General features: G+C 39.6%; 1 protein-coding gene across 3 annotated transcripts in view; it reads right to left on the reverse strand.

Moving 5' to 3' along the window:
- The window catches only part of ccnd2a (cyclin D2, a), a 32,187-nt gene extending 12,769 nt beyond the window's left edge, over positions 1-19,418 (reverse strand). The window contains exons 1-5 of one of the 3 annotated variants that reach the window (XM_059987487.1): positions 18,796-19,417; positions 17,628-17,843; positions 16,433-16,592; positions 11,071-11,219; positions 7,996-8,150 (exon numbers count right to left, since the gene is read on the reverse strand). In XM_059987487.1, the coding sequence (XP_059843470.1) occupies positions 8,139-8,150; positions 11,071-11,219; positions 16,433-16,592; positions 17,628-17,843; positions 18,796-18,990 (732 nt within the window). In that variant the 5' untranslated portion in view covers positions 18,991-19,417 and the 3' untranslated portion in view covers positions 7,996-8,138. Of the gene's footprint in view, positions 1-7,995; positions 8,151-11,070; positions 11,220-16,432; positions 16,593-17,627; positions 17,844-18,795 lie in introns of those variants that run through there. The other 2 variants (XM_059987486.1, XM_059987485.1) reach the window with 2 other exon arrangements.
- Between the last annotated feature and the right edge of the window lie 886 nt (positions 19,419-20,304).

A 20,304-nucleotide genomic window follows, 5' to 3' on the forward strand; every position in this document is an offset into this window, starting at 1 on the left:
TCATTATTTACCTATCTTAAGACACGTTTTAAAAGTGGCCAGCATGCCCCTCACAGATCAAGCGAACTATATTTGTTTCTGACCATTAGTTCAATCCTTCTGGAGACTGCACCTTCTCCTTATGATTGCACTGATTTATTTCTGGGTGTTCTGGCTTCTTCCCACATCCCAAAACCCGATGGATGGTAGGTTCCCATCACTGCCTGTAAGGAGTTTGTACGTTTTCCCCGAGACCACTTGGATTTCCTCTGGTTTCCCCCCCACAGTCCAAAGAAGTACTGGATGGCAGTTTAATTAATTATTTTAAATTGTCCCATGATTAGGGTAGAATTAAATTGTGGGATTTTAGGTGGTGAGGTTCGAAGGACTAGGAGGGCCTATTTCACACAGCACCTCAATAAATAAATAAATTTAACTCTATATTGCAAATTGTTCCAGGTTGGATGTGATTCGTAGAGCCTGCATGGAGTTGCTGGGAATCTGGGGAATTAAAAAAAATGGGTTGACTGCAAGAGGATACTTGATGGTCAATGCAGAGCCAGTGGGCTGAATGGCCCATTTCTGTGCAGCAAACAAATAATTTTAAATAAATTTTGCTTTAATACCATAAGACGTAGGAGTAGAATTAGGCCATTTGGCCCATTGAGTCTGTTCCACTATTCCATCATGGAAATATATTCTCCTTTTCAACCTCATTCTCCTGGCTTCTTGCCTTAACTTTTGACAGACTTCTAATCAAAAACCTGACAACCTCCACTTTAAATACACCCAATGACTTGGCCTCCATAGCCATGTGTAGCAATGAATTCCAGATTCACCACTTCTGACTAATGAAATTTCTCATCTCTGTTCTAAAGGTACGTCACTCTATTCTAAGAATGTGCCCTCTGGTCCTAGACTCCCTTACTATAGAAAACATCCTCTCCGCATGCATTCTATCTAGGCCTTTCAATTTTCGATAGGTTTCAATGAGATCCCCCTTCCCCATTCTTCTAAACTCCAGTGAGTACAGGCCCAGAGCCATCAAACACTCGTAGTTTGTAGGAAAACCATTTTGACTTGTAGGACAACTGCATCAAAAGTATTTTTGTGCAACTAGACATTCTGACTGACACTAACTCTATGCTGGCTCTATACTGGGAATACTAAGTCAATGCCTTTAGTCACAGCTATAAAATCTGCTGCTATCCATTCATTTATTTCCTGCCTCCACCACTCACAAGGGGTAAATGAGGCTTTGAAAAAAGAACTGGACATGGGAACAGAAAACTGGTGGTATCACATTAGTCGTGTGTTACACTTTGGCTGAGTATTCAGCTCCATTGACTGCAAAAACTGCTCATTGGCCATGTCTTACAACAATCGGCAAGAAAGATTTCTCCTGTGTTGTATCCCCCTCAATTCGTCTTACTTCATTCCCTTGGTTGTGTTATTCAACTGACCCCACCGGATCTTTTGGGGTCAGCCTTTTTCAGTTTCAGTGCCAGCTCCTAGCCTGGGTTTGGGTGGGGGTGGGTTGGCGCAATGAGGAAAAAGAAGAGGAGAAAAAGAATCTGGCACAGCTGCAGTTGCAAACTAAAGGCAAACTGATTTATTTCTCCAGCAAGAAGAAAGAAGTCAGGAAATCACTGCAGTTGCTGAAGAATAGTGCAACGTCTACACAGAACCTCTCCATTCACTGATGCAGCTGCTCCTTCAGAAATGGATGAAAGAAGAATTACCCTGTTTGGCACTGAAGGGCTTCCTCCACACTGACGTGCACAGTGTGTGGAAGTTATTAGAAAGAGCAAGTGTGTGTCCAGAGGAACAGGGTGCAGATCAGGAAGAAAAATTAAGACTACCCAGTGGCACCTTATACCAATCAGAAGGGCAAAGTATGCATTTACCATGCTTTACAGCTTAACTGCAGTAAACAAAGCAAGCAGATCACAATTCAGGTCTCATTTTCATCTATAGGTTGAAATCACAAATGCAACCTGAAGAATAAACATAATCCATTCTGTCCACGCAGATGAGTTTCTCAAAATATTTGACCAATTTCATCCTAAAGCTAAAATCACATACCTCTATTGAGGATCTAACTTGACACTTAACAACACTTAGCCATGTTAAACTGTAACTGCCAATTATCATTCTTGTCTCCAAGAGTTAAAGTTGCCACATTTTGTCATATAAACTTAGACCCACATCATACCTGGCCCCACACAAAGAAGCATTGTACACTTGCACATTATTCAACAAGGAAAGCTTTCAAACTACTGCTGCATTAATACTTCTATGAAAAGCAAGATTGCAGTAAATATACAGCACGTTTTTCTTGGTGACGTGCATCTGTAAACTTACAACATCTCAGTCATAAGTCACTGGCTGTAACCCAGAGTAGCAAATTTAATTGGGGATGAATTGAACTTTGTAGATTTAAGGTAATACATCTATGTATCCTGTTACTGGACAGTTTAGATGGAATAGGAGATGATGAAGCTGATGGTCTTTGACAAGCTCAATGTTATCACTGTTTTTGATTATTCATCCTCTCCCACTCATGCAGACTTTCTAACATACTGTTATGACACATAATTGTATATGCTCATGATTGCCCCAGAGCTTTACAAATAGTCAACAGATCATTTTTCAGGAGCCATTATACATTTATAAAACTTTAGGGGGAAAAAAAGCATTTGGCTCATTGTGCCCATGTCAAGACAAAAAAAACCACACTAAATTAGTTTAGTTGCAATTCCTAGTTCCGTCCTTATTCCTGTGAGCTATAGTTCAAGTGCTCATGCACGTTTTTAAAATGCACTAGACTTCTGCCTGCATTATCATTTCAATTAGTATGTGATGCCTCGCCCTCCAACTTCCTCAATTTCCCACTAATTCCTCTCCAAATATCTGAATTCTATGCTCTCCTGTCATTGACCTCAAATGTGGGGGGTGGGGGAGGGGTCCTTCCTATTTACCTAGCCTCGGTCCCTGATAACCTTATATATTATTAAATCTTGCTTCAACTTTCTAAATTCAAAAGAAAATACACCCAGCTTATTAAGTTTCTTCTTGCAACTAACATTCTCCTGTCCTGCCTTCATCCCTGAAAACCTTACCTGTATTCTGCCCAATGCAATAATATATCCTATAATGTGGTAGATAGAATCGATCCAATTCCCGACAATGCCTGCAAGTAGTTTGTACGTACTCCCTGTGACTATGTGGATTTCCTCTGGACGTTCCGGTTTTCTCCCACAGTCCAAAGATGCACCAGTTGGTAAGTTAACTGGACATTGTAAATTGTCCTGTGATTAGGCTAGAGTTAAATCAAGGGATCACTGGGCAGAGCGGCTCGAGGGCTGGAGGGACCTATTTCACACTGTATCTCAATACATTAAAAAAAAACTCTGGCTGACTAGCCTTTATATAATCTTGGCTTGAATATTCAGTGCCTCAACATTCAATATCATTTGTCTTCCATCCTGCAACCATCAATGACCTGTGGACCTTCTGTCCAAGGTCTTGATGTACTGCTATTTACCAGGCCACTTACTCAGAAGATAGTAAAGACCAGCAAATTTAAAGATGGTCCTGTACATCTGACCATTCGTACTGCGTGAGAAACTAGTGATGGTTAGGATGCCAGAACAACTGATGCACTTAACCAAAATATTATAATGATATTTATTTTTCTCTGAAAAGGTAGATGCACCCCCGGAATATTAAAGCTGTACCATTGAAGCACACATTCACTTTATACTGAGTCATGCTCAAGTCTTAGAACAGGACTTGAGATCATTGTGCAACCACCAGAGAGAAAGCAATACACTCCATTGCATCATTTAAGCAATACTAAAGCAAATGATGTGTCTGGATATTATCTTTTATAATTCGTAAGATAATCTGCTCAACTACCCCACTCTTTTAAAGTGCAGCTTGGAAATAAAAATCAGTTAGTAGAATATTAATTTTTTTTTAAAAACAGCTCTTTGCAATTTAATCTTTCCTCAAATTAGCTCCATCGATACCAAGCAAACAGAGAAAATTACTTCTTTTGCACATTAGCCATGTACAACTATCCACAGTGAGAACACAAGTGTTTCACATATCAAATGAACATGGATATTCAATTCAGCACTGTGCAGCATGTCATAGTTTCAGGGCAACAATTACGCTAAGAGCTTCCTTGCAATAGCAGGCTTAAAAAAAGACAAAAATCAACCCCCCCCCCAATAAAGAGGGGGGGAAAAAGAAAAAAATGCAACTTAAATATAGATGTTACAAACCTGAATTCATGTTTAGTTTATGAACACCTTTAGATCTTCAACACATTTCTCAATTTTGCCATTTGAGTCTATAGAACAGCTGATAAAATCCAGTTTCTTAAAAAGAAAGCTGTCTTGTGTTTATAAAACACTGAGAATATGTATGGTGGGGGAAAGTGGATGATGTGATTAAAATAATATTCTGAGAGTCAAGATTCAGTACAATAGAGAGCTGTGTTTTGTAGTCCATTTCTTTTAATTCAGGGTTAAGCCATCACTTTTGCATTGCTCTGACAAGCAATGCCTCAATATCAGCCCACTTGAAAACACTGATGCTATTTTAGCACAAGAGAAAAAAAAACATTCAATTGTAACACTTTAAAGATTTTTAGTTCAACATTGGTGAATAACAAACCTGGAAGTGGATATGACTTTATTAGTTCAAAAGTTACTAACGAGGTTGATTGCATAATGAGTTAAGAGTGTAGACTTCCTTCTTCTTCAACAGCAGTAAAATGCAGATGGCAGACTTAATCACCAAAATTTTTGATTAATTAAGAAAACTGAACAAATTGTGTATTGAAATGAAGACGTACATATTAACACAAGAAAGAAAAACAAAATGCTGAGATTGATTTTTATCCATTATAAAAGGTACCCATTATTACTGGTTGTTAACAGCATGTGGAACATGGGTGACCTAATCCACTGCTTCAAAATTACTGGGGACAAAAGAACACAGGAAATTAGACTCTGGCAGTGGAACACGGTATTCTCCCATAGCAACACTGAAACATAGGAACCTACTATTTTTCGGCTAAATGAACAAGGGGGCGAGGGGTAAAGACAACTGCTGGTTTCTATAAGAGGACAGGGTAATGGAGGAGGGGTTGGTTACTGAAGATTTTATGTAAATGAATGGGGGAAGGGTGCTTAAAGATTCTTGCACAAGGGAGAGCTGCAAGGCAGATCAATTTGAGCAGGAAGATTACTTTGACAAAGTATGTGCTGGCAGAGAATCACATTGAACTTTAGTTTCAAGTCACAAGTATTTATAAGGTTCAATTTACCTTTGTGTCTTTCAAGATTAAATCTTCAGAAATACGCACTAAATCAATTTATGTCCAGGCTAAAATGCAATCCTGTTTATTTTCATTTATTCAAACGCCACATTTCATGTATAAAATGTTATTTAAATTATACAAAACTGTGCAAAGACTGACACCAAAGCTGCAAAAGAATATTTTAAGAGCTAACCCAAACCCTCAAATGCATTAATGGCAGAGTTTACAAATAAACTTCCAAAACAAACCAGCACACAAAGGGTTAAGGATTGCTTTATAGCCTCCCTTAGAAATTCTCTCAAACTCATTTCTCTTTGATCTTTAAGCTCACTGGCACAGGGTAACCTGCCACACCGTGCTTTTCACTATGAATAGGATCCGAGGTCTGATGGAATAATAACTAACAATTATTCTATTCTGTAGCTGCATCACCCTACTGTTACTCCACATGCAAAACACTCAAATTGGGAAACTGAATGAATGCTATGAGCTGCCAACTCAGGCAGATACAAGTAGGAAACGATCTCATTCTTCCATTCATTTCAGTCAATCCTAGCTGCTGTTTTCTTGCATACTAAGTACAGTCTGCAAACAAACAAAGCAGGACGAGGGAGCGGGTTTGTCATATGCTTCCAAACCACAAGCATTAAGCAGCACAAAGAGTGGATAAACACTTAGTTCCCCCAAAGAAGTATTACATGACCCCATCCTAAAATTAATTTTACCTGGAGGGAGATAACACAGTATGGAATTGTACGCAAGCTATCCTCAGAGGTCAATGTCAATTGCTTAGCATAGTATGGGCAGGTAGCAAGAAGGATGCTAGGACCAAACAGATTCATGTCCTGGTAGATTTAATAATCTTCCTTAGCAACAATGTGTGCACAATTTTCAGTCTGGCAATATGCATCTTGTTTGGCCCACTAATGCACAAAGCTGGCCCTCACCATATGCATTAGGCATATGCAATTTTACTTGGTAATAACCCAAGATTGAAAAAGGGAAATAAACAGAGACAAGACCGCCTTGTACTTGGCTTAAAAAGATTAATGACACTACTGCACACACCACAGAGAAAAACCATAAGAGGAACTCAGAAAATGCTTATTTTTTAAATTTCTTTGAACACTTGTTTATAGTGATTTAAGTAAAGAAGATGGGAAAATGCACTAGTTGACCAGGTAGGACAGGTGGAACCTGAAAACCACAAGATGGTCCCCAATAATATATCTAACAAGACTGGCAAGTCTTAAATTGATGCAGTCTAGACTCCTGAAATCTCCAAGAGGACCACAAACTTGTGGTTTCCAGGTTTGCATGCCTCAATGACCTGGACAGCTATGCTTGCTGGAGTCAGGGTTTTATGCTTTAGCTCTTGGTAGGTTCAGCCTTGCCAAACAGGTCAAAGGGTAGAGACCAAACTAAGAATAGTCCACCAGACTTCCAGCACAGGGCTAATAAACCCAGCTGGCCAAACAAAACTGTTACAGAAACAGCAATGAAGAATCTTTCTACACCTGTGTGCGACGGTATTCCTGAGTCTCTAGCTAGGATTTGCATGGCTGGCAGTAGTGAAAACCAAGAGGAAGCTATTGGCACAATAAAGGAAACTTTGAACATTGTCAAGACCAAGACCAAAGTTGGTTTCTGAAATGAATGGACAAGTACAGACAGCAATGGAGGACCTTCACTGTTGCTTAAACGCCAGCAGGCATAATGGGCAGCATGTAAATAAGACTCCTGAAAGAGATCATTAAGTAGGTACAGCTTTGTCCCGCACCCACCAAATTTGATGTCCTTTGCATATTTCAAGAGAAAGTATACATTAAGAACTTAGGACAGTGTCCCTGATGTTTTAAACTATGAGAATATTTAAATCCAGGGCAAATTATTTGTGTTATTATAATTGATCTCAATGAACAAATATTTTCTGGATGACTATAATTCAAAATACATTAATTATTAAAGAATATACAAATTATACATCCATAAGCAGACAATTCTCAAAGTTGTATAATTTATACATTCTTTGATAATAGATGTACTTTGAATCTATCAGAGAATTGATTGGAATAAATTATCACTACAGATACTTGTGACACCTGGATAGCACTGATATAGCATGATCATTTACAGTTGCTTCAACCTTTGTGAACACACATTTTCAAAGTGGAGTTTTCCCAATTATGTGCAATGTGATGCAATACACTTGACTGTCTAATGTCATTCTTCACAAGATACTCTGATATGTACTTCCTGAGAACAGACATACCTTTCTAGGTACACGACCTGGTTTGAAAAAGCTTCCCTCCAATCGTTTTCTTTGAAAGTTGACCACCAGTTAGTTTCATCTTAGAATTTCGATTCCAAAGCATGGTGTTTAGAAGCAGGAGCTTTCATGAAATAAGACTACAGCTATAATCTCTGTTTCAACTGTCACAGCGTTACTGTGTGCTCAATATCAGACTGAGGAGCAATCTTTTAAATTAACCACCACAAATCTCTCAGTTCATAGGGCAAGTACTTCAACATAAACCTCATTCTGCATCATGTTCAACTGCTTCCACTGGAAGACAGGTTCACTGAAGTCTTTATTGCCTTAAAAAGCAGGAAAGGGCACTCAAAACATGCTGAGCCTCTACTCTGTCCCAGCTGACCCCCTCCAATGTCACTCTATTCAGCGCTCAGTACCTTCCCTTGTACTTCCTGCTCAACATCACGATAAACTTCTCCCAATATGGTGTATCTGCACTGATGCTTGCTTCAAGTGGGAGTGATGGCTGGTGCACAGGTAACCCATTACTCTTTGGTTGCGCTTGATTGATCACTGGATTATCTGCAAAAGATTAGGTGGTTCTTTAGCAGCATAAGCACACTTACCTACTTGAATTTCATTGCATATAATTTACATGTTCTTTATCATTGCTAATGAACACCTTCATAATCAATAAGCATGCTACATACCAGTAGTTCAAGGTTCCCGCCTCCAATCTTTTCTAGCTACCAACTCACAAATAAATCAGAAACGCTTCCTTACATGAGGAGTTGAGTCTGTCTTTGTTTATGAAACCTGCTGTATAATGGGCCAGTTTTGTCTTTAAAAATAAAAGCAATAGTGATTTAGACAATGATTTAACATAAGGTAGCTCCTTCGAGCAATACTTCCCTTTTCCATCATAGAACAAAGTCATTTTCACAGCTTGCTACATCTTTTATCTTACTCAGGGCATTTTCACTAATATCCACAAACTTTCTTTCAATACACATTTAACATCCAGCATCAGCATTCAATGTGCTTAATTGTTTTAGTGCACTTTTAATTTACAATATTTATTAATATCTTTCAATTCTTAAAAGAAACAGAAAAGACTGGAATGTGGCATGCCAGACAGCAGAGGAGAGAGAAAAATGCTAATATGTTTTTTGGTTGTTAATTCTGCTTCACTAACCATAACTGCTGTGTGGCCTATAGTATATTTCCAGTGTTTTATTTTTATTTGAGATTGCAAGCATCTGCAGTATTTTATGTGTGTTCTCACGTTAAGCAGCTTCCTCCAAATTGACTATCAGAACCTAGTTTTGGGAGTTTCACATACAGTACTCTACTTGTTGATCCTAAACACATTTGAATATATACTTTACCAACTACTGCCACTTCTGCACCAAAACTCTTATCTCACTGTCACAATTTTTTCAGTCCAGAATTCTGTATTTAGGGACCACAGGTGTTAGCACCTTCAAGATGGAACGGGCTAACTTTGATCTGGAAAAGCAGCCTTTTTGATCAGTTTCTCCCATCAACAAATGTGATGATCTAATAGATACCAATATCTGTAAAGTCCTCATGATAAAAATTTCCCCTCTCAATTCTTGGACATTATACAGATTTTTTTGTTATTAGCAAGAGGTAAGTAAAGGAATCATTATTGCAGTCAGGCAAAAAATCAACTGATAGAAACAAGATGATGTTGTCCAAAACAGCATGTTTTTAGACTGGGTCTTTGTTTATGAAACCCAATTCCAAGCATTGAAAAACAAATACCAGAAGCTTACCTTCACCCCCCACCCCCCACCAAGTTTAGCAAATTGAGAAAATACACTCAGTGTTAGCTTTACTGTATCTAATACTTTACTGTATTAGCTATAACTGTACGCCTGCTCATTAAAGCAAATATCTAATCAACCAATCAAGTGGCAGCAACTTAATGCATTAAAGCATACAGACATGGTCGAGAGGTTCAGTTGTTGTTCGTACCAGAGATCAGGTTGGGGAAATGTGATATAAATTACTTTGACCATGGAAAGATTGTTGGTGCCAGGTGTAGTGTTTTAAGTTTCTCAGGAACTGCTGATTTCCTGGGTTTTTCCACACACAGTTGTCTCCAGAGTTTACAGAAAATGGTGCAAGAAACAAAAAACATATAGTTCTGTGAGCAAAAATACCTTGTTAATGAGAGGTCAGAGGAAATAGCCAGACTGGTTCAAGTTGGCAGGAAGTAGTAGTAACTCAAATAACCAAATTCAAACAGTGGTATGAAGAAGAACATCTCCGAACACACATGTCAAACCTTGAAGTGGACGGGCTAAAGCAATAGAAGACCATGAAAATATAGTGGTCATTTTATTAGGTACAGAAGGTACCTAATAAAGTGGACACTGAGTGTACATCTTCAGTTCCAAAATAACTTCCAAATGTCTTTATGTACAATATTAAAAAAACAGATGTGATGCAATAATCAAGTCAACTTTTTTCTCTCGCAGCTATAAGTTTGGTCTTGCACTTGGTCAATACCTGTTCCTTTGCAACAGGAGTATAATGTATGTAGCATACCAAGCAAAGTGAGTATCATGCTAAGGCTCTGATAAGACTTGCCCAAGTTCAAAGCAGCATTCAGGGTAATCTATTTTAATGCCAAACTACAGAGAAATGATGTTTAATGATCACATAGCAATGTAATGTTCAAATGACTTGATTAATAAAAGCAAACTTAAGGTTGGAAGTGGATCGATGTTGGAAAGACTGAAAACCTTGAATATAACAGCTGAATGTTAAAACCTGAATATAAACAGCTGAATTTTACTACTCTTCTTTCTCAATGGACTTTTCCACTGATGTAATAAGTTGATTCTAAGCCATCCTCTGTGCATTATCATTTCCCCCATCAACGACAACACTATCGTCTAGTTAGTCTACTTGAACTATCCACATGAAAAATCAGTACAAAGTAAATTGAACAAATTAAACAATATCATACTTCATTTCCAAAAGATTTTTTCGAAATCGATGCAATGCAAAACAGGTCAATTGCAGCATGAGCAACAAGTAATCATTCCACAAGATGAATTTTCATACAAGTTTTAAGCATTCAAGATTTGTATAACTACAATGACTACAGCATTCCATATTTCTATTCCCACTCCACTAATTACTGACGGAAGACAAAGCTATGAGAAACACAATACTAAGTGGTTAATAAGTACAAGTACATCTACCTCTGAACATGCACATTTGCATTTAACCCCCAAAAATTCCATCAATGTTACTGATTGATCCAGATTTCAGAACTCCACAAGATTAAACTTCATCTTCTCAATTGAATAATTTTCACTTCTACTTCAGGATTTCAATCTGCAAGTAGCTTTAAGTGTTAATATTCAAGAAGTTTAATTGAAAGTGAATCTGAGATCCAAAACTGACAATATCCATGGATATTGGCTGTCAAACATTCACCAGAGCCTTTAAATAGTGTACTCACCACATCTGTGTGGGTGATTTTGGCCAGGAGTTTCGTCAGGTTGTCGTTGAAAAGTGAACAGTAGCCAATATCAAGCTGAAGTCCACATATTGCTGCTCCCACACTTCCGGTAGCAATCATTGATGGTGGGTACATGGCAAATTTGAAATCTGCAGGGGTAAAAGCAAGAAAAACTTAAAATCTTGAATCAAGTATTCATGCTCCAAATGCGCATGAGCTATATATATTTTTAAATGAAATTTATAAAATCATGTCTCCATGTTGAACATACATTTTGCACATAAATTAACAACTGAGCAGACGAATCCAAATAAAACTCAGATTAGTTACAACATATTTTAAGTCGTCAAAACATATGGCACCCTTTTCAGTAAAAGGGCATCCCAGTAGCAAACCAATCATGAAAATCTGAATAAAGAACCACAGTGCTCCTGCCAACCAACTCTGCTGTAGGTCTGTTTCTACATGTGGTCACATGAACACAATTTCAAAACCGTGTAACTTTGTAGGCTCCTTTAAACATCACTCACAATACAAATGAGACAGTTAGCAAATGGCTAGAGGCCCAGTGTGACTAATGTCTTGCTTCCAAAGCCTCACATAGTCTCTACCTCCACTCTTCCTTTCCTCCATAGCAAACATCATAACCTTGGCTATCAAAGCTCCACATGTCCTTTCTTTGTTGTGCAAAACAGAGTGATTTGTATCAATGGTTTCTATTTTTAGCATATTAATTAACTACTGCAACTGGTGAGGCAAGTGTCTCCAACAGGAGAGTGTGGCACCATTGTGTGGAGTCACCTCCTCATCTTTTCCAATTGAAAATCATGGAAATGACCTTCCAGCTGATATGAATTCAAACTGACAAGCTCACAAAAGGTCTGAGAGCAGGGCACTCATTTCACACACACAAGGGTTGCCAGCTCGCCCGACCAAGCTAGAAGGGGAGGATTTTATTATGAATTGCAACACTGTAAATCACTAAGAGGGGGATAATTTAGCAAAAAAAAAATAGTAATCTGCAATATATATTTTTTTTTAAAAGTCCCAATGAATAAAATCTCCTCACTGCTCCAATATCGTCATCAACAATCTAGAAGTTATAATTCAATTATTTGCCAATATGTGTACCAAATAAAGGCAGCATTTTTAATCGCACATCTGTGCTTATCAAATTTCAGGTGACATACACTTGTCTGCTTCATGCTTTAAAACAGGATCAATGAAAGAAAAACGAAGGATTTGATATGCACAAAAACCCAATGGTCACAACTTACTTTAGTCATTACAATTCAAATATACGGTGCTTCTGTCTTGCTTCTTACTAGAAAAACTAAACTCTTTTAAAAAATGGATATTAAAAAGACACTTCTCAAATTCTTTACCACTCAGTTTTATAGCTATTGGAACTTTCTTTTCACTGCTACTTTTACCTACTACAGAAAAAAATGTTTGAATGGAACACATTTTGAATTCTATATGCAGTGAAAACAGCAAGCAAATACTTTTTAAAAAGTGCAGCACCTTTGCACAGAAACTAGAGCTGCTTCAAAGAAAGTTCTAAAGAACCTCGGTTTGATACCAACCTCAGGTACTGTCTGTGTGGAGTTTGAACGTCCTTCCAGTGATCTGACTGCATGACTACTTGCCAAGTTTCCTGGTTTCCTCCCCCCAAATGATTGTAGGTTGCTAGGTTAATTGGCCACTGCAAATTATATTGGGATGACTGAAGAACCAGAATTAAGATGATGGTTATGTTGACAGAATGTTACATACAAATCAATAAATGAGGTTTGTTTGGGAGCTAGTATACATTTATTGGGCTGATAATTCCTTCTGAAGATGCAAAAAAAGTATTAAAAATGAAATTAAATACTCTGACCCTCAATCCCAATTATGCCCTTCCACACAAGAACCATCACCATTGGAGACGAAACTTAAACACAGAAAAATAAACAACCAAAAAAGCCTGGCAGCATCTCGACTTCCTTAGAAATTTGCGAACTCAAGAACATTAAAAAAGAGGAGCAGGAGTCAGCCAACCAGCCTGTCAAGCATGCTCCGCCATTCAATAAGATCATGGCTGATCTGGCCATGGACTCATCTCCACCTACCTGCCTTTTCCCCATAACCTTTAACTCTCCTACTATGCAAAAATCTATCCAACCTTTTCCTCAATATACTTACAGAGGAAGCCTCCACTGCTCCGCAAGATTTTCATGACGTCTAAAACTCTGACAAACTTCTATAGATGTGTGGTGGAGAGCATACCGAGTGGCTGCATCACAGCCTGAATGGAACATCAACGGCCTTGAATGGAAAATCCTATAAAAAGTAGCGGATACAGCCCAGTCCATCACAGGCAAAGCCCTCCCCTCTACTGAGCACATTTACATTGATCATTGTCACAGGAAAGCAGCATCCATCATCGGGGACCCCCACCACCCAGATCATACTCTCTTCTCACTGCTGCTATCAGAAAGGTGGTACAGGAGCCTCAGTACTCACACCACCAGGTTCAGGAGCAGCTATTACCCCTGAACCATCAGGCTCTTGAACCAGAGTGGATAACTTCATTTGTCCCACCACTGAACTGTTCCCACAACTCTGGGCCCACTTTTGAGGACTATCTCATGTTCTCAATATTTATTAATTTCTTGATTTTTTATTTTGCATTTGCAGTTCGTCCTCTTTTGTACACTGGTTGTCCACCCTGTTGAGTGCCAGCTTTCACTGATTCTATCATGGTAATTGGTTTTACTGAATATGCCCACAAGAAAATGAATCGCAGGGTTGTATATGGTGACATGTATGTACTTTGAAAATAAACTTACTTTGAATTCGTAGATGCTGAGGAAAATATGGTCAACCAATGCTGAAGTGGCATACTAAACACTAAGGTCCAAGAGTTAAAACCATAGATTATGGCTTAACCTGTGGACCATATGACAGAAAGCATAAACTACTGTGTTCCAAATAGATGCATTATTAATCTAGTTATGATGAATTACTAAATGCTTTGCAGAGCACAATCAAAAAATGATCTCTAGTTTCATAAAATGGAGGCTTTAAATATTATAAACATGACAACTAGGTGCAAGTTAAAACTGGTAAAGCAGCAAAGTTCACTGCATGTAACAATAAACAATTTCTTGAAACAGTCCACAAAAATCACAGGAAACATTCAATGAACAATTGGACATCGCAATACTGGCAATACAGTGCAAGCCTCTGGATAGATAAATTATGATGAACTTCATGATTTGCCCCAATTGTGATCTGGTAAATCAACATGAAAGTCAATAATCATCAAACAAAGGATCATTTACAGCACTATTAGTTTGGCTCACAAAACTTGTACAATAAGAACTAGTAGTAACCAATGTGGTCAGTTTCTTCACCAGGGATTAATATGAGGTTAATATCTAAGATCTACTTTAGTTCACAGTATAAAATTTGTCAGGAAATATGGGATACCTTTGTCCTGGACAACCTTGTCTGTACTAACATAACATCTTTCCTGGAAACAACTCTTATAACCATAACTAATAGAATGTGTACAAAGTTGGCTAGTACATTATTATTCTATTGAACTATTCTATACAGATTTGAGAGAGTAGTGTTGACTAACTTAATTCACCACAACTTTGAGCACAAATAGCTGAAACAGAGCTTGAGTTTACATTGACAGGAATCAGACTGAAATGCTGTTCTTGAATATTTCACTCAAGTATACATATTCAAAACATTATTCTAAGTGCTACAGCTAAAGCGAAAAATATTAAAGTTTAAGTCTTGACGAAAATATAAGGTAAAATAATGCTCTGGTGACTGCAATTGCAGTGTGAGAATATTATGTCAAATATAAACTGTTTTTGCAAAGCAGATATTCTGCAATCCATGAACTCTACTATTTCATACTAGTGGGCAGCTACTTGGTATATGGAAGTGTGCTTAATTTTCTATGTAAGCTCAAACCCAGATGGTCCAAATATCCTTCCTTGTCTACACATACCTTTGTGTGGGGCTACACAATTTTTTTTGAAAAGATCAAGTTTCTCAATAACTTTCATACAATGACTGACAGGTGGCTTTAAAAGTATGAATTATGAATATGTTAATTCCCTGAACAGGGACCCACCTTCTGTAACCCAGGTTACTCTACACGTCCCCTATTGTTAGTAGTTACTGCAGTGGTCTTTGAACTTTATTGCATTGTATGAACAAAAGATATGGTATTGCTGTCGTCAGTGTTCTCAGCCTGCTTTGGAACAATCGTTTTATCAAAGTGCTATTTTGAAAGTGAAAATACTCTTAAGGACTCTAAGTTGGAACTTAACAATGTCTCATTTAAGATAAAAACATGGGAAAGATCATTTTGTGAAAAACTGTTCCTAGGCATATTGTTACAAACAGTTTCTTTGCAAACCTTAAATATCCAGCACACAAAAGAAAATGCACAAGAATTGACCTATCCATTAATACATTTTAAAATAAATAGTAGTACATCAATTTTCTATTACCAGTCAAAAATCAAGCATATTTTTCAATTTAAGTCCATTAGAAGGATGACAGACAGAATAGGACCAACTTCTGACTCTTAACATCGTTCTCATTTGTACATTTCATATATGAACTTCAAATCAGTAAGGCTAATTAAAATTCCCCATTAAAAAAAATATGCTGTGTTGTAGTCATACCCTTCCACTGAAGGGGGCATCATAACTCCTCGCTAACAGAATGCTGTTATTGCAATGGCAAATTTATAAAATATTTCCATTATAAGTTTACTAGAAGTGCACAACAATAGTTTTCCATACATGATACACGAATAAATACTCATAAATGGCTCACATTATTAAACAATGCATCATTAAATAAAAGCTCCAACGTCCACTGATAAAGTTCTAGAAGAAAAACTGGATGTGATGCAGGGGGCCATATACATAAAGTCCCAATCTCTTCTAATGAAAACAATTTTACACCATCGGAAGGATTATCATTTTACTACATATTTTTGAAATTTTCTCCATACCTTTCATCCAGTGTGCAACTCAAACATAAGTGGCACGGTAGCTGAGTGGTTAGCAAGTTTTACAGTGCAGGTAACCCTGCCGCCTGCAAGGAGTTTATTCTCCCCATGATTGTGTGAATTTCCTCAGGGAGCTCCAGTTTCCTCCCATGGCCCATGCCGCCTGGTAGGTCATTGTAAATTGTAACTTGATAGGATCAAATTGGGGGATTGCGGCATGGCTCGAAGGGCTGGAAGGGCCCACTCCATGCCATTCTGTATCTCAATCGATAAATAACTGCAACTTCCCATACCAATGTCTTTCATCTATAAACAATATCTTGCTCATACCTGTGGCACAAAGGGCAATGAAGGTGTGTGCGTCCTTTCTGATCAATGGCAGCTTGTCTTTAGGCAGGGTAAGCCTGTGTAGAATGTGTTCAATAAAGTCAGGTGGGGTCACTGCTGCAAGGTTCCACTTCAACTTCCCCAAAACTACCAACTCCCATTCCTGACAAACGAAAGATATATAATGGCTTATCAATCAAAATGTTGCATTGGAAGACAACATTTGAGAACAAAATAAATACCCGCAAGTCTCAAAAGGGAACAGATTCTAAACAAAAAACACACTGTGTGAAAGATATGACACTGGCTCATTTTCAGACAAGGTTTTGGTAAAGTTTTGGATATCTCCCTCCAGGGGGAGCTACAGTTAATTTGGACCATTGATTTCATTGTTAAAAGGGGGGCAGATTTTTTCCCCTGCATTCAACATTTCAAATTTAGACTAAACATTTTTACTTTATTCAGCAAACAATGATAAAAAGCCACCACTTAAATTACATTGTTGCAGAATAAATCCAACTTACAATAGTGTATAAAGTGCTCATAACTCACTTTAATTTTAATCTCTTGTAGTTATTTCCTTTGCTGTGGACCAGAGCCAGGGTGCAGGGTCTAAATATGAATATCTGATCATTTTGTACTACAATGAGGCAAAATATTTTTTAGGTAAAGGATTTCTAATCTTTGGTATTTTCTACTAGAGGGGTACAGATAGATGCCCAGTTTTATTACATACACTGAGTTTAACAAATTAAGAAAAATGAAGAGTATATGAATCAGCAGGAAAGTAGACTGGGCCATAACAAGTTCAGTCATAACATTTTTAACTTGCAGACCAGACTTCTTGTGGCTCTCAAAAGCCACATGACCTCCAGCTTTTGTTTGTTCCACTGTTCTGGGGTAGTTCCTAAATACTTCAGTGCGATGTTTACCCAACTACATATCTGAGGAAAACAAGCTTTTTAAAATGTCAACTTCAAAATGTTCAATTGCATTCTGAAAAACAATTGAATCATTGTAAATTTGAGTACAGTTTAAGATTCCAAAAGAGTTTTTGCAGCTGAACACCTTCATGATTTCCTACAAAATGCAAATATGAAACAGCTATGTAGATCTATTGAAAAGCAAGTACAATTAAGACTCAGGGAAAGGTTTTACAATAATGTCTTGTTTAGACAGCAACAGAATGTGGAATTACCAGAAGCTCGCACGGTGTGATGGAGTTTTCAGTGTAAATGCAAAGTTTTTCTGCTGTTAGAGGAATAGTCTCTTTGAACTTGGATGCAAGGAACATACAGACAGCTCCAAGCAGCTGCAGATGGCATTTGGTGGTCTGCACAATTGATAAGAATCTATCCAGGTAATTCATCGCCAAAGGAAAAACTTCCTCCTCACACTTCTGTTCCTCGCAGACCTAGGGGAAAAAATGGGCTTAAAAATTAGGGATAACGAGGTCATCAAAAGTACCAGAAGTGGTGAGCAAGGCCCTGGTACCAGCCCTAAACTGACACATTCCTCACTTTTAGTCAGCAAGAAATGATTCGAAGTCACAATCACACATCAACATGTTTAGAGATTACTGGAAGCATTTGGTTAATTTCTAAAAATTAATTGAAATAAAGGTTATATTCACCTCTGGAAACACTGTAGTCAACCAAAACTTCAGAGAAACTTAACCTTGAAAGGCCATGGACCACCAACTCTCACAACTAGCTGCAGTAGTTAGTCAGGCTATCTGGCTGAGGCCCCTGCCTCAGTCACTCTCAGTTTCTCATCTGATAAACTTCCTCACCTACTCATGCTCACCCTCCAGCCTCTGCCCACTCTCTCTTATCCCCCATTTAAAATCAGCACATAAACACACTAAATCTGTCCCCACCTGATGCAATACCTCACTGGCGCCCACACCACCGATCTGACACTTTCGAGTGCCCCTCCACATACAAGAATGTGCCTCGCCCCCTCACTTTCTGGTCAGACTGGAGCCAGACCTTTTTTTTTCCCTCCCGGTTGCCAGCACAACTGAGTGGAAAAGTCCGCGCAAAGTGGCACACAGGAGAAGCAAGTGGCTCCCCTGACCGGGCAAACGGGAAAGAGGTCACACTTTTTTGTGCGACTACCCCCACTCCAGGATCTTTAGGCCCGTATGCATCAGCGGGAACTACATGGAAAACCCCTTTTGCGCCCCGGCCTGTGGGAGAGTTATAGGGGTAGTGAGGGGGTGGGGAATGGAAAACGATCAGAGACCCTGGGACCCAAGGGAGGAGATACCGAGATCGGGCTAAGATGGGAAGCGCGACGTGGGGACCCCGAGCTCCGGACGAGCTGACAGAGAGAGGGGGTTCGGGTTGTCAACAGCGACCTACCTCCAGCATCCAGGTGGCCACCATCCTTCGCATGAAGGGCTTGATGTCCTGCTGGACGCACTTGAAGTACGAACCGGCCGGCTGGTACCGCTCTTCCAGCACCAGCAGATTGTGCAGCACCCGCTCGTCATTCAGCAGGTGGGGGTCGGGCAGCGCCCTCCTCACCGAATCCACCTCGCAACACAGCAGCTCCATGGCCAGCAAAGGAGCGGAGGGGAGGCAAGGGTGACAGGCTATTGGCCCACCCCGGCTCAAACTTTTGCTCTGAAGTCGGGCGGCGCAGGACAGGCTGACGCAGGGAGCGGGCAGCCCCTTCCTTATGTCGAGGCAGCCGGGCAAACGCACACAACATCAAAAAGCTGGCAGGGGGAAGCGGGGAGGCCGGCGGCGGGGGAGGGCGCGCACACACATCGGGACCGCTCGCTTACAGGCCTCGGCAGGCCCCAGCGCCTCTCATAGCTGGGAAGTGGGAAGCGAGCGAAGCGGTCCGCAGCCGACCCAAGGCTGAGGCTGGGTCTGAAAACTGCGGGTTTAACTGAGATCGAAACCCGAGTCCGCCTCCTTCCTTTTGCGCTTCGGCGGGCTCCACATCACTCCGCCCCTTTGTCAATGATCGACAGGCCTCCGGAACTACGCCTAACCCGCACCGGCGGTTCCGCGTCCCGCTCTGTGACTGGCGGGCAGCATGAGGGGACGGGACATGGGAAACGATCTGGAAGACACTACACCAAGTTTAGTGGATAGAAGTTTGCCGATGACATTAAACTGAGTGGAAAAGCTAATCGTGCAGAAGATGCGGAGAGTCTGCAGAGAGATATAGATATATTAAGTGTGTGGGCAAGGGTCGGGCAGATGGAGTACAATGTTGGTAAATGCGAGGCCATCCACTTTGGAAGGATAAATGGAAGATCAGGTTATTACTTAAATAGTAAAAAAAAATGCGGCATGCTGCTGTGCAGAGGGACTTGTGGGAGTGCTTGTGCATGAATCGCAAAAGGTTGGTTTGCGGGTGCAGCAGGCCATCAAGAAGGCAAATGGTATATTGACCTTCATTACTAGAGGGATTGAATTTAAGAGCAGAGAGGTTGTGCTGCAACTGTACATGGTACTGGTGAGGCTCCAGCTGCAGTACTGCGTGCAGTTCTGGTCTCCTTACTTGAGGAAGGATATACTGGCTTTGGAGGAGGTTCACCAGGTAGATTCCAGAGATGAGGGAGTTAGGCTATGAGGAGAGATTGAATCCCCTGGGACTGAACTCGCTGGAATTCAGAAGAATGAGAGAAGATCTTGTAGAAACATGCATGCATAAAATTATGAAAGAGATAGATAAGATGGGGGAAGGAAAGTTGTTTCCACTGGTGGATGAGACTAGAACTAGGGGACATAACCTCAAGATTTGGGGGAGTAGAGTTAGAATGGAGATGAGGGGGAACTGCTTTTCCCAGATAGTGGTGAATCTGTGGAATTCTCTGCCCAATGAAGCAGTGGAGGCTACTTCAGTAAATATAT

Source organism: Hypanus sabinus, chromosome 13, assembly GCF_030144855.1.
Source record: "Hypanus sabinus isolate sHypSab1 chromosome 13, sHypSab1.hap1, whole genome shotgun sequence".
In the NCBI taxonomy this organism is placed as follows: Eukaryota; Metazoa; Chordata; class Chondrichthyes; order Myliobatiformes; family Dasyatidae; genus Hypanus; species Hypanus sabinus.